Source organism: Tripterygium wilfordii, chromosome 15 (genome assembly GCF_013401445.1).
Source record: "Tripterygium wilfordii isolate XIE 37 chromosome 15, ASM1340144v1, whole genome shotgun sequence".
Lineage (NCBI taxonomy): Eukaryota > Viridiplantae > Streptophyta > Magnoliopsida > Celastrales > Celastraceae > Tripterygium > Tripterygium wilfordii.
Window position 1 is genome coordinate 12,123,785 of NC_052246.1, and position 14,150 is coordinate 12,137,934.

Below are 14,150 nucleotides of genomic sequence, written 5' to 3' on the forward strand. Positions count from 1 at the left end.
GAGTTATTTTCCTTCAAAGAGATTTTTGTTTTTAAAGTACCACGTGAATGCATTTATCATGCCACGTCACGAGGAGACTACAAGACGAATTCACAATATCAATCAACTTTGTCAAGATACAAATATTGAATTCATTATTTGACTTCAACGCAACACACTTTGCTGCTGAATTATTAGACATTTTTTTTTGTGAGTAGACTATTAGACATATATTGTATATGTTTTATCATTTGGTGATGGTAGTAACTGGTGGGGAAGCCATAACCTCTTTCTGCTCTCATTGTAATTGAGTACCTGTGATGGAAAACTTAAACTCACCAAAGACTTCTTCTTCTTCTAGTTTATTTGATGAGCTACCAAAGGAGAGATGCTGGGGAGGCAGAGAGTTCTACAACTGGGAAGGATTTTGGTACCGAAGTGACTTCCTTTCAGCTGCCATATCTACAAGGTCATACTTCAAAGCACGTGATGATGATGTCATTTTAGCTTCCTCTGTGAAAACAGGCACTACCTGGCTGAAGGCTTTGATACCATCCATCATGCACCGCAAGCAAGATAATAACAACGATGATAGTGATCCTTTGATCAAGAACCATCCAAATTCACTTGTGCCATCTTTTGAACTTCAAATCTTCAGAGAAAATCCGAAAGCTGATCTCTCAGGTATGCCTTCTCCCAGACTATTCAGAACCCATATGCCATATATGATGTTACCGGATTCTGTCAAGGAATCTGGTTGCAGAATTGTGTATATTACTAGAGAACCTAAGGATGCATTTGTTTCATTGTGGCACTTCATTACTGCAAACACAAGACCAGAACAAGGTCTGTGCACTTTAGATGAAGCCTTTGAGAATTACTGTGAAGGGATTCATGCATTCGGTCCTTTCCATGATCATGTTTTGAGTTATTGGAAGGAGAGTTTAAAGAGCCCTGAGAAGATACTTTTCTTGAAATATGAAGAGCTGAAGAGAGACCCCAAATGTCAAGTTCAAAAACTGGCATCTTTTCTTGGAAGGCCTTTTGTTGATGAGGAAGAGATTGATAAGATAATATGGAGGTGTAGCTTTGAGAGGCTTAAGAATTTGGAAGTGAACAAAAACGGGACAGACCCTAATGCTGGGTTTTCCTATAAATCATATTTTAGGAAAGGTTCTGTTGGGGATTGGAAGAATTTTTTGTCTGAAGAGATGAAAGAACGCCTTGATAACATTACCCAGATGAAGTTAGAGGGCTCTGGTTTGAATCTGTAAATTTCTTGAGCCACACCAAGTTTGTGTTTAAGGTTTGCTGCAAGTAAGGCTGTCTCTTGATGTTGTGAACCCTTGTATGACGTAAAACTGTTCAAGGTTCCACATGTGAATAATTGCTTTCCATGCACCATTAATGTAGAATTAATCTGCACTTAGAAATATTTGATATGCAACAGACAATGTGTTTAGTAATCAGTGAAAGATTCCTATGATCTGACATCTGTTACCATTACATTTAAGGGTCTGGTAATGAGCCTTCATATTCTTGGGTCCAAATTCTGGTTCTTCCAGCTTGGAACTTTTTATATGCAGCACACTCTCTCGAGGCCGATAGTAACAACACAATGGATAAGAACAAAAAAATAACACCAAAAATTTTAGCGTGAAAAACCTTCAAAGAGGTAAAAATCACGGGACCCTTAAACAATTTAAAAACTTAAACTATATTAATTGTCACTATTCTTCTCAAATTCACTCTGTCTGAAGTTTTTTTTTTTCCTCCTCTCAAAAATTCATTGTTTTGGGGCTCTCATTTTTCTATCTCACACCACAACACCTCTCACACAGCTATTTAGCTCTCGCTCTCATCCAACACTCGTATATAAGAACATCCATATTTAAGTTAGTCATGTCATCGTCAGTTGGTCAATATCATTTGTACCGGCGATGCAGAGGCCACGGCAAAAGAGAAACCTGTTTATTGAAAAACTTATGCCTTTATTTTTTTGATAGGCATGAAAAACTTATGCTTGCCGACAGTTCTTGTTGGATATGCTTGTCGACAGTTACTGTACTACTGCAAATGGAAGTTAATGTCAATAACTCTTTGGAAAAGGAATTGCACTATTGAATGGATTAGGTGTGGTGTTGTCTAGGTTCTCTAGACAAAGTTTTTGTCAACATGTCTTTCCCATTATTGTCGGTGTAGATCTTCTTGATTTGTAGCAGTTTATTCTTAGCAGTTTATTCTCCAACACATCATGTATTCAATGAGACCTTAAATGCATTATTCATGTATTCATGAGTACATCATGTATTCATGTAGCAATTATTAAATGCATTAGGTGTGGTGTTGTCAATATGTTTTTGGCCTTAAATGAAAAGTTGGGTTCTTGTTGAGATGAATTGCACTCTGGATATCGCAATAAATAATATAGTTCTCCTCATTCTAACACAACTCTTGTAGAAACTTTTTCATCCACAAGACCTCTTCGCAACCTTCAATAATTGTGATGTGTTATACTACTTTGTGGTGGATAAGGCTACACACCTTTGTAACCGTGATTGTCATGAAACTACTCCTCCTGAAAATGTAATAGGTACCCATATACGGACTTTCTTGAATCTATATCACCATCTTATATGCATCTAGGAAAACTCTCAGGTGAGGGATTCCTCTCTGAGATACATGAGTATCCATTTAACCACTGATCAATGTTCCTTTTCAAGATTTGAAAGGAAACGAGTCACAACACCAACTACATGGACAGTGTCTGGTAGTGTATATACCATGACGTACATCAAACTACCAACCACCGATGCATAATGCATGTCATTAATTTCTGTATTTTTTTTGTGATCACTTGAGGAACACTGCTCCACAATAAGCTTAAAGTGGCTCGAAAGTGGGGAACTAACAAATTTAGCTTTTACCATGTTAAATCTTCCAATAAACTTTTTTTATTTACTGGTCTTGAGATAACCAAATTTTGCAATTCATTGGGTTACTTGAGTTGGAGTTGATGACTTTTGGGAAATAAAATGAGGTATCAAAGTATGCTAATGAGATGAGTGTTTTGATTACTCATTTTTGTTACTTGGGTTGGAGATGCTCTAAGTCCTCCCAATTTTATTTTTTTTTTTGTTCTTTCTTCGAGACTTCAATTATTGTTTATGGCAGGAGTTATCACGACATTATCAGACTCACTATTTGTAGTGATTAAAAAGTCACACCATGTTGGCCGAACACTGCCTTTATCTTGAAAATAAAGATGGTCATTGATCTTGACGGTCATGGTTCGACCGCAGACACTCCAATGCTCAAGTAAGTCTTCATGATTATCATCAGCCAAATAATCACATATTAAAACTTAAACTTTACCTCGAGATGCCTCTCTTTCTTCATATAATGAAGGAATTCACGAACTGACATCTGTGATGTCCTCCATTAATGTTTTTCCCCACACAATTTATTTTTTCGGTTGTTGATAATGTTTGCAGGTGATGGAGTGGTTGGCTAGGTAGATCATGGCAGCTAGTCCTCTATATATAGTACTATAGTAGTAGCATCTAAATGTCAGAAAGTAGTGATATGCGGGACAAACATCGTTATAAGTTGTCCAAGGGGTAAGGCATAGCCATAGTCATCTTGCTCTTCACCTATCTGAATTGTGATGGAAACCTCAAAAAATGCACAAACATGTTCTTCTACCATATTTGATGTCCTACCTGTGGAGATGGGTTTGGGAGGTAGACAGTTGTACCAGTGGGAAGACTTCTGGTATACAAATCTATATCTTCCGCAATGTCTAGCTGCGAGATCATACTTCCAAGCTCATGAAGATGATGTGATTATAGCTTCTTCAATGAAGACTGGGACTACCTGGCTCAAGGCTCTTATATGGTGCATCATGCACTGCAAGCCTCAACACGATGACAATAACAACGATGATGACGCTTTGGTAAAAAACAATCCCCATCTCCTTATGCCAGTGCTAGAATTAAAATTTTTTGGAGAATATCCGAAAGCTGATATCTCAGGTATGCCATCTCCTAGACTATTGCAAACCCATGTACCATACATGATGTTATCAGATTCTGTCAAGGAATCTAACTGCAAAATTGTGTATATCACTAGAGATCCTAAGGATGTATTTGTGTCATTGTGGCACTTCTACAATGCAAATCATGCAAAACCAGAACAAGGGCCGGATCCTTTAGATGAAGCCTTTGACAAGTATTGCAAAGGTATTCATCCAATTGGTCCTTTCCATGATCATGTTCTGAGTTATTGGAAGGAGAGTTTAAAGAGGCCTGGGAAGATACTTTTCTTGAAATATGAAGAGCTGAAGAGAGACCCCAAAGGTCAGTTGCAGAAATTGGCTTCTTTTCTAGGAAGGCCTATTGCTGAGGAGGATGTGATTGACAATATATTATGGAGGTGCAGCTTGGAAAGGCTAAAGAATTTGGAAGTGAACCAAAATGGGTCGTTGGTTGGGTGTACCTATAAATCATTTTTCAGGCTGGGCTCAGTTGGGGACTGGAAGAACTACTTATCAAAGGAGATGAAAGATCGTCTTGACAACATTACCCGGATGAAGTTTGAGTCCTCTGGTTTAGATCTTGAAATTTCTTGAGCCTGAAATTGAAATGATTTGTGTATTTTGATGTAATTTCTTTGAATTACTATGAGGAAGAATTGTGTGCTGTTTCTTTTTCGGTCGTCAATGTTGCTGGATTTGGTTTGCTGAGTCATAGAATTGTCAATTGTGATCATGCAACATAATTGTAGGAAAAGTTTACAATCCCCTTATCTATTTGGCATCCACCACCACCAGAATGTCCCTCACCTTAAGTCTGACATCGGGTTAAATTGTGTGGGCCGGGTGTTATTTATTGAAACTGTTTTGTGATTCAGTTTCTATTGATATGGATGAAATCTGAGTCTTCTTTGGATTGATCTTTAAATATCTCAAGCCACACATTTTACTGTTTTCTTCTGCCCCGGCCTGTCTCAACCCGATCAACACTCGCACAGAACGCTTTGATGCTTGAATGGCTAAGAAGTCGTCATGGAGCTAATTCCAAGGGAGATTTTTTAGATAGTTTTTTTATGCGTATCTATCATTCCAGGTCACCAAGGAACAAGAAGGTGAATTATTTACGTTCCAGCAATAACTCCTCGCATTTTTTAATTTGTTCTTTATTCTCTCACTGGAACCTTAAATGTATTGTTTATGTAGGTAATATTTGACTTCCAACGCAACTTATCAACATTTTGCTGCTGAATTATTGCACTTTTTTTTGTGAGTAAACTATTAGACATATATTCTATATGTTTTATCATTTGGTGATGGTAGTAACTGGTGGGGAAGCCATAACCTCTTTCTGCTCTCATTGTAATTGAGTACCTGTGATGGAAAACTTAAACTCACCAAAAACTTCTTCTTCTTCTTCTGGCTTATTTGATGAGCTACCAAAGGAGAGATGCTGGGGAGGCAGAGAGTTCTACAACTGGGAAGGATTTTGGTACCGAAGTGACTTCCTTTCAGCTGCCATATCTACAAGGTCATACTTCAAAGCACGTGATGATGATGTCATTTTAGCTTCCTCTGTGAAAACAGGCACTACCTGGCTGAAGGCTTTGATACCATCCATCATGCACCGCAAGCAAGATCATAACAACGATGATAATGATAGTGATCCTTTGATCAAGAACCATCCAAATTCACTTGTGCCATCTTTTGAACTTCAAATCTTCAGAGAAAATCCGAAAGCTGATCTCTCAGGTATGCCTTCTCCCAGACTATTCAGAACCCATATGCCATATATGATGTTACCGGATTCTGTCAAGGAATCTGGTTGCAGAATTGTGTATATTACTAGAGAACCTAAGGATGTATTTGTTTCGTTGTGGCACTTCATTACTGCAAACACAAGACCAGAACAAGGTCTGTGCACTTTAGATGAAGCCTTTGAGAATTACTGTGAAGGGATTCATGGATTCGGTCCTTTCCATGATCATGTTTTGAGTTATTGGAAGGAGAGTTTAAAGAGGCCTGAGAAGATACTTTTCTTGAAATATGAAGAGCTGAAGAGAGACCCCAAATGTCAAGTTCAAAAACTGGCATCTTTTCTTGGAAGGCCTTTTGTTGATGAGGAAGAGATTGATAAGATAATATGGCGGTGTAGCTTTGAGAGGCTTAAGAATTTGGAAGTGAACAGAAACGGGACAGACCCTAATGCTGGGTTTTCCTATAAATCATATTTTAGGAAAGGTTCTGTTGGGGATTGGAAGAATTTTTTGTCTGAAGAGATGAAAGAACGCCTTGATAACATTACCCAGATGAAGTTAGAGGGCTCTGGTTTGAATCTGTAAATTTCTTGAGCCACACCAAGTTTGTGTTTAAGGTTTGTTGCAAGTAAGGCTGTCTCTTGATGTTGTGAACCCTTGTTTCAGACGTAATACTGTTCAAGGTTCCATGAGTGAATAATTGCTTTCCATGCACCATTAATGTAGAAGTAATCTGCGCTTATCTTTTTTTCCCATTAATCAGGGAAAGATTCCTATCATCTGTTACCATTACATTTAAGGTTCTGGTAATGGGCCTTCACATTCTTGGGTCCAAATTCTGGTTCTTCCAGCTTGGAACTTTTTATATGCAGCACACTCTCTCAAGGCCTATAGTAACAACACAATGGATAAGAACAAAAAAACCGGAGCACTATATATCCCAGCAAAATATATCCTAAATATATCCCAGTCTATGTGGCATAGACAGACATGGAAAGTTTGATGATTTGTTAATTTTTGGAGACAAAAATACCCTCATTCTTTGGTCTAATTTCTTTTCCTATATATACTGATATCATATATGATGACATCACATATTTTACTTTTTATTTTCTTAAAAGAAAATTTAAAACTATTTATCTCTCAAAATGCATGTTAGATTTTAAAAAAAATTACATGTGAGGAATCAATATGTAATCCTCTTTAAAACAAGATCCATAGTCGACATGTTTTATTGAGACGTTTTTAATTACATTGTTTTTGACAACAATGTAATAATAATATGGAATGTTGAAAACAATGTAATAACAATTTGGCCAACTCAAGAACAATGTAATAACAATATGTAATACTCAAAAAAAAAATGAGATTACATTATTTTTCAAAAAATAATAAAATTTATTAAAGGATTGAAATTAGATCGTAAAATGTGAAATTTAGAATAAGTTCACATTCCAGAAGAGCACAAATCATTCTGTTTCTATATTTTTCCTGAAATTACATTGTTTTAAAATTATATTGTTTGTAAAAACAATGTAATTGCATGTATAGCATGATAAATTTCATTGTTTATTCTGAAAACATTGAAATTTGATAATTTAACATATATATTATTGACAAACAACTAGAATTGATCAATTATATTTCGTAATCCATTTTGTGTCATGTGTTATTTTTGTATTTACATTGTTTTTAAAAATAATTTAACAACGATATGCAATACTTAAAAACAACGTAATAACCATTTGCAACTATAAAAGGACCCCAAAATTCTTAATCCATTTACAATTTCTATCCTCCATTTACACCAAACAAATCAACAAAAAAAATGAATTAAAAGACAATAATGAGTACGTGAGGTTCAACATAGAGGAAACACCCACTCCACCGAGTACCTTCGAACCTAATATTTTCAATCAAACGAAAAGTGACCCTAATTAATCCACCAAATTTTTTTTCTGTAGAGGAAACACAAAATCCATATCTAATCAGTGAAAGCAAGCTTTTCAACATTAAAATTTAAAACACATTGAAAGTATAATCAGGCAGAGCTTGACAGAGAATAAAACCCTCGAAATGCAGCCCCAAAGCCAAAGTAAGATTCTATGTACATATAGTCAATCCAAATTCGAAGAACCCGTTAAGAAGAAATAGTTATATCACATGCCCAGAAGCTCAGACGAAGGAGAAGCTAATTTGAGCTAATTTTCTTTGACAAAAGTCTCTGGTCTGTAAGTGGTGGTTGGCGTTCACGGTGGCTGACGAAATTCCCTTGACAAAAATATTTGTGCCGATGTCGCTTGCAGCGTCCGGAGAAGACGAAGAGAGATGAGAGATAAAGGTTGCAGGGAGAGAGTTGATTTAAAAAAATATATCCAACTTAGCAATCCCAATCAGTTTGCCACATAGATTGGGAAGCTGCTGGGATGTAAAATTACTGGGATATTTAATTTACACTTTTCGAACAAAGAGAGGAGAGAGAAAATGGAAGGTAGAAGAAAGAGAAAGTGATAGGCAGTGTTTAAATAGGAGTAAAATGCTGATGTAGATTAATGATGTGACATATCACATGGGATTGGGAAGAATTGAAACCAATTTCATTGGGCTATTTAACAGGATTGTACTCACACAATACAATAATGGTATCTTTAATTTGTGAATTAATCTCTCACAAATTAATTGTCACTATTCTTCTCAAATTCACTATCTCTGAATTCTTCTCTCTTCTTCTCTAAAAAATTCACTGTTTTGAGGCTCTAATTTTTCTGTCACACACCACAACACCTCTCGCTCTCGCTCTCGACACTAGTATATATATACATCCATATTTAAATTAGTCATGTCATTGTCAGTTGGTGAATATCGTTTGTAGCAGTGATGCAGAGGGCCCGGCAAAAGAGAAACGTGTTTATTGAAAAACTTATGCTTGCCGACAGTACTTGTTGGATATGCTTGCCGACAGTTATTGTACCACTGCAAATGCAAGTTAATGGCAACACTTTTGGAAAAGAAATTCCACTATTGAATGTATTAAGTGTGGCTCTGTGAACATGTTTGACCCATTATCGTCGGTGTAGATCTTCTTGATTTGTAGCAGTTTATTCTCCAACAGATCATGTATTCAATGATACCTAATGTCAGTATGTTTCGGCTTTAAATGAAAAGTTGGGTTCCTGTTGAGATGAATTGCACTCTGAATATCGCAATAAATAATATAGTTCTCCTAATTCTAACACAACTCTTGTAGAAACTTTTTCATCCACAAGACCTCTTTGCAACCTTCAATAATTGTGATGTGTTATACTACTTTGTGGTGGATAAGGCTACACACCTTTGTAACCGTGATTGTCATGAAACTACTCCTCCTGAAAATGTAACTGGTACCCATATGTGGACTTTCTTGAATCTATATCACCATCTTATATGCATATGGAAAAACTCTCAGGTGAGGGATCCCTCAATTTAAATGGGGTCCATGTGTGAATAGTGTTAAAGAGGCCTGAGAAGATACTTTTCTTGAAATATGAAGAGCTGAAGAGAGACCCCAAAGGTCAGTTGCAGAAATTGGCTTCTTTTCTAGGAAGGCCTATTGCTGAGGAGGATGTGATTGACAATATATTATGGAGGTGCAGCTTGGAAAGGCTAAAGAATTTGGAAGTGAACCAAAATGGGTCGTTTTATGGTTATACATATAAATCATTTTTCAGGCTGGGTTCAGTTGGGGACTGGAAGAACTATTTATCTAGGGAGATGAAAGACCGTCTTGATAACATTACCCGGATGAAGTTTGAGTCATCTGGTTTAGATCTTGAAATTTCTTGAGCCTAAAATTGAAATGTGTGTGTATTTTGATGTTTCTTTGAATTGTGTGTATTAGACTTGTCTTTTGTGAGAAAACTATTTAGACTTATATTCTATATATGTTGTATCATTTGGTAATGGTAGTAACTGGTGGGGAAGCCTTAACCTCTTTCTGCTCTCATTGTAAATTTGTAATGGAGTACCTGTGATGGAAAGCTTAAACTTACCAAAAACAACTTCTTCTTCTTCTTCTAGCTTATTTAGCAAATGTATTTGTCTTGTATTAGAGCATCCACATCAGATTACCTAAACATGAGTCTGTCTGTAAAATTTAGAGATTTTGTCAAAATAGAGCTCTGCATCAGATTACCTAGAGGTTCCCTATTTTACAGAATATGAACAGTAGTTCCCTACATCTAGAGAACCACTATTCACTTCCCTAAACATAAAATAATATTTTTTACTACTTTATTTTCTCCTCTCTCCTCTCTCCTCATTTTTTCCCTCCTCTCTCTCCTCACTCCTTTCTTTCTCTCTCATCTCTTTCTCTCTCCTCTCCTCACATTTTGATTCCTTTCTCTCTCCTCACTTTTTCTCTCTCTCTTCTTTCTCTCTCCTCACTCTCTCTCTCTCTCCTCACTCCTTTCTTTCTCTCTCCTCTTTCTCTCCTCACTTTTTCTCTCTCTTCTTTCTCTCTCCTCAATTTTTTTCTCTAATTTTTAATAACATTAATTTATTATTTTAATTAATATATTGTTTTAAATGTAATTAATTTATTATTTTAAATAGAAGTAGTTTATATGAATAGAATAAATAAAGGAAAGAGAAATAAATATTATTTTAATGCAATAGAGAATATGATAGATAATCTGATGCAGTGTTGATTGGATAGGGAATCTGTAAAATAGGGGAAAGTGACATTTTGTCTGTATTTTAGGGAATCTGTTAAGAGAAACTGATGCAGATGCTCTTATACAAGGTACTAGTCTAGGTGGAGCCCATGACAACCCATCCAGTAGTGGGCTAATTTTTCCGAAATGGGCTGGACCAAAGAGCTAAGCAATTACGGGCATTCTCTTCTAATGGGCCGTATTTTCTTTAATAGGCTAAATCTAACAACCAATTGAGGCCCGTCGGAAACGAAAACTCTTATTTGGTGTGTAAGTGAGTAAGCGGCTTCGCGCTTGATCTGAGTTAAGGTTAATAAACAACGGTGTTTCAGATGGGGGGAGAAAGGTGATAGAACTGTTATTATTCTCATAAGATTGTAATATATGCTTTATTCATGGTGCATACATAAGCAGCTGATGTTAGAGGCATATGATCAGCTGTGTGATGACTGATGAAGCTGCAAAAATGTCGTTAATATCGTTACCTTGACACTTTTACGCATGCTTAGTGTGTGTGCATATATATATATATATATAACAGCATGCAGGACTACTGATTATTGTTTGAATATGGCTGCTGAGCAAGCAAAACTTGTTTCAGAGAAATGGTTGCCTGAACTTAATACCGCAGTTTTGAATGCTCGAAAGTGCTTGGAAGATTGGAAATATGTTGGGGGTTTGGTAATAAACTATCTCAGCTCATTGCTTCATCATCTACCCGTAGACCACCTGTAATCCTGTTCTCATTGCTGAGATATATTCCTCTTTCAAACTGCTATTTTCTATCTGTCCCACTGCATGTCTGTTGTCTTTGCAAGCCGCAATGCTAAGCAGCCCAGCTTTTAGTGGCCCAACTCAATCCAAATCTATGTGTCAAGATGACTAGGCAAATTTGAAAAGGAACGATTTTCAAAAGCATAAATGATTGTGCAAATTTGAAAATGAAAAGTTTTCAAAGCGTTACACGTAAGTAGTTGGTTGAAATTCATTGTTTTTTAAATTAAAATCCATTATTTCTGTCTTATGTATTCCATTGATTTAAATCAATGGATGGAGCGACTAAATCCACTGATTTAAATTAGTAAATGGCTGAAGTCATTGTTTTAAGTTCACGAATCAATCTCATAAAAGCTCCCTCTTCCACAAGCCCCTTTAAACTCTATGCCACAACTGCGTATCCACCAGCAGCTACTGCATATCCAACCCCATCTCCTTATTCTGCATACCCATCAGCCGCATATCCACCACCTCCACAAGCCTCGCCGTATTACCCTCCAGGTAATTATGCTTAGTATATGGCAATCTTCTTGCTGCTAAATGTTGTAATATTTCATGTATCATAAAACATTGAAGTTGTTCTGTGTCAAACAGGTCCTTTTCCTGGTCTTCATTTCCACCCACGGTACTGAGGGAGAGAGTGAGAGTCCAGTATGCATAAGTGAAGATGCAAACATTTGGATCCACCGTAGTTGTCATGTACAGCAACGCTCACCGTAGCTTTTTGTATTTATAATATATCATTCACGATATTCACGCCATCGGCATGATCGTATAAAAATTATAAAGAACACATCATTCAGGGTGGCGTGTAGTGTTAGATTGAGAAATAATTTTATGCTAATGTTATATTGGGACATAATTTGTATCAGAGTGTTAATATGGGAAAAAAAATACTCTAAAATAAAGCTATGAACTTTATTAATTGTGTTTTTTGTTGATTGATGTGTCTGCCATTATAGCGGACTTTGTTTGTTTTTGAAGTTGTGATGCAACTTTATGAGTGGTGGGAGCAACCTGCATCTACTGTTGTTGAGTGGATTGCAGATGAAGTTAGAGGGCTTTGGTTTTTTTGAATCTCTAAATTTCTTATATTCAACAAGCCTGTAACTACACATGGCTTGTCTCCTTACCTTGACAGCTGTAGTGAAAGGACTAAGTCTGCAAATTCGGTGACAGTTACACCACTGTCACCTTCTCCATCGTGGTGCTCCCGCTCACTCTCTTAGATACTTGTTCTTCTCTGTCTTTTGCCACACTCTACAAAACTGTCTAAATCTTTGCAATTAAAGTCATGCTATAACCTTTTTCTGCTCTCATTGTAATCGATTACCTGTGATGGAAAACTTAAACTCACCAAAAACATCTTCTTCTTCTTCTAGCTTATTTGATGAGCTACCAAAGGAGAGATGCTGGGGAGGTAGAGAGTTCTACAACTGGGAAGGATTTTGGTACCGAAGTGACTTCCTTTCAGCTGCCATATCTACAAGGTCATATTTTAAAGCACGTGATGATGATGTCATTTTAGCTTCCTCTATGAAGACAGGCACTACCTGGCTAAAGGCTTTGATACCATCCATCATGCACCGCAAGCAAGATCATAACGATGCTGTTGCTGATGATGATAGTGATCCTTTGATCAAAAACCATCCAAATTCACTTATGCCATCTTTTGAAGTTCAAATCTTCAAAGAAAATCCGAAAGCTGATCTCTCAGGTATGCCTTCTCCCAGACTATTCAGAACCCATGTGCCATATATGATGTTACCGGATTCTGTCAAGGAATCTGGTTGCAGAATTGTGTACATTACTAGAGACCCCAAGGATGCATTTGTTTCATTGTGGCACTTCATTAATGCAAACGCGAGACCAGAACAAGGTGTGTGCGCTTTAGATGAATCCTTTGAGAGTTACTGCGAAGGGATTCATCACTTCGGACCTTTCCATGATCATGTTTTGAGTTATTGGAAGGAGAGTTTAAAGAGGCCTGAGAAGATACTTTTCTTGAAATATGAAGAGCTGAAGAGAGACCCCAAATGTCAAGTTCAAAAACTGGCTTCTTTTCTTGGAAGGCCTTTTGTTGATGAGGAAGAGATCGACAAGATAATATGGAGGTGTAGCTTGGAAAGGCTTAAGAATTTGGAAGTGAACAAAAATGGGACAGACCCTAATACTGGGATTTTCTATAAATCATATTTTAGGAAAGGCTCTGTTGGGGATTGGAAGAATTTTTTGTCTGAAGAGATGAAAGAACGCCTTGATAACATTACCCGGATGAAGTTAGAAGGCTCTGGTTTGGATCTTTAAGTTTCTTGAGCCACACAAAGTTTGTGTTTAAGGTTTGCTGCAAGTAATGCTGTCTCATGATGGTTTGAACCCTTCGTATAACATAATATTGTTCAAGGTTCCATAACCCTCCTCCATCTCTCCCTCCCTCCTCCTCCTTCATACCACCTTCATTTGTGTTTTTTTCTTTGTTTATATTTTTCAATAATGGTTGGGTGTACCTCCCCACTAATCTGAGGATTTTATCTTCAGATATGGTGGATTTGCCAACTGATTTGAGGGTTTTGTCTTCAAATTTGGTAGTTTGTGGTGGCGGTGACGTCTATCTTATGGTAACTTTGATCAAGCTTATGAAGGATCTATCTTAAGGTTGCAGCACATGCTCCTTTCTTTGGCGAGATTTTAAGGCAGATGTTTCAAGGCCCCAGTCTGCCTCTCAAAAAGAGTTTTATCTCTTTGTTAGTCTGTTTGTGGCATCTGTTATGTTCTTGGGCCTTTCCTTTCTTCTTGATTTAAGAGTTTGTTTTTATTAATATGTTTCAAGAGGAGTATCCTCACTTATGAATGGTGTAACTTGTGTTTTGATTGCTTAATACAAGTTTCTTTTCTTAAAAAAAATATTTAACAAAA

The 14,150-nt window shown here is 36.8% G+C and overlaps 4 protein-coding genes across 4 annotated transcripts; all 4 read left to right on the forward strand.

Moving 5' to 3' along the window:
• Nucleotides 1–85: 85 nt before the first annotated feature.
• Nucleotides 86–1,467, forward strand: LOC120017192 (cytosolic sulfotransferase 5-like). The gene has a single exon (XM_038870327.1). It carries the CDS (start codon nucleotides 300–302, stop codon nucleotides 1,251–1,253), a length of 954 nt encoding a protein of 317 aa, XP_038726255.1. The 5' UTR covers nucleotides 86–299; the 3' UTR covers nucleotides 1,254–1,467.
• LOC120017190 (cytosolic sulfotransferase 5-like) lies at nucleotides 534–4,932 on the forward strand. The gene is made up of 3 exons (XM_038870324.1): nucleotides 534–663; nucleotides 3,154–3,297; nucleotides 3,474–4,932. The coding sequence occupies exon 3, from the start codon at nucleotides 3,647–3,649 to the stop codon at nucleotides 4,607–4,609; it is 963 nt and encodes a 320-aa protein (XP_038726252.1). The 5' UTR covers nucleotides 534–663; nucleotides 3,154–3,297; nucleotides 3,474–3,646; the 3' UTR covers nucleotides 4,610–4,932.
• Nucleotides 4,933–5,310: 378 nt separating this feature from the next.
• On the forward strand, nucleotides 5,311–6,612 carry LOC120017191 (cytosolic sulfotransferase 5-like). The gene has a single exon (XM_038870325.1). It carries the CDS (start codon nucleotides 5,389–5,391, stop codon nucleotides 6,349–6,351), a length of 963 nt encoding a protein of 320 aa, XP_038726253.1. The 5' UTR covers nucleotides 5,311–5,388; the 3' UTR covers nucleotides 6,352–6,612.
• Nucleotides 6,613–11,583: 4,971 nt separating this feature from the next.
• Nucleotides 11,584–14,085, forward strand: LOC120016531 (cytosolic sulfotransferase 5-like). Its single transcript, XM_038869355.1, has 3 exons — nucleotides 11,584–11,735; nucleotides 11,829–11,933; nucleotides 12,617–14,085. Exons 2-3 carry the CDS (start codon nucleotides 11,902–11,904, stop codon nucleotides 13,539–13,541), a joined length of 957 nt encoding a protein of 318 aa, XP_038725283.1. The 5' UTR covers nucleotides 11,584–11,735; nucleotides 11,829–11,901; the 3' UTR covers nucleotides 13,542–14,085.
• The last annotated feature ends 65 nt before the right edge of the window (nucleotides 14,086–14,150 follow it).

Excerpts from the sequence above, each read along its gene's own strand:
- LOC120016531 (XM_038869355.1), top strand. The coding sequence starts at position 11,902 with ATGCAAACATTTGGATCCACCGTAGTTGTCAT. Across the intron at positions 11,934-12,616 it reads GGATCCACCGTAGTTGTCAT|CTTATTTGATGAGCTACCAA; the intron begins GTACAGCAACGC and ends TTCTTCTTCTAG.
- LOC120017190 (XM_038870324.1), top strand. The coding sequence starts at position 3,647 with ATGGAAACCTCAAAAAATGCACAAACATGTTCTTCTACCATATTTGAT.
- LOC120017192 (XM_038870327.1), top strand. The coding sequence starts at position 300 with ATGGAAAACTTAAACTCACCAAAGACTTCTTCTTCTTCTAGTTTATTT.
- LOC120017191 (XM_038870325.1), top strand. The coding sequence starts at position 5,389 with ATGGAAAACTTAAACTCACCAAAAACTTCTTCTTCTTCTTCTGGCTTA.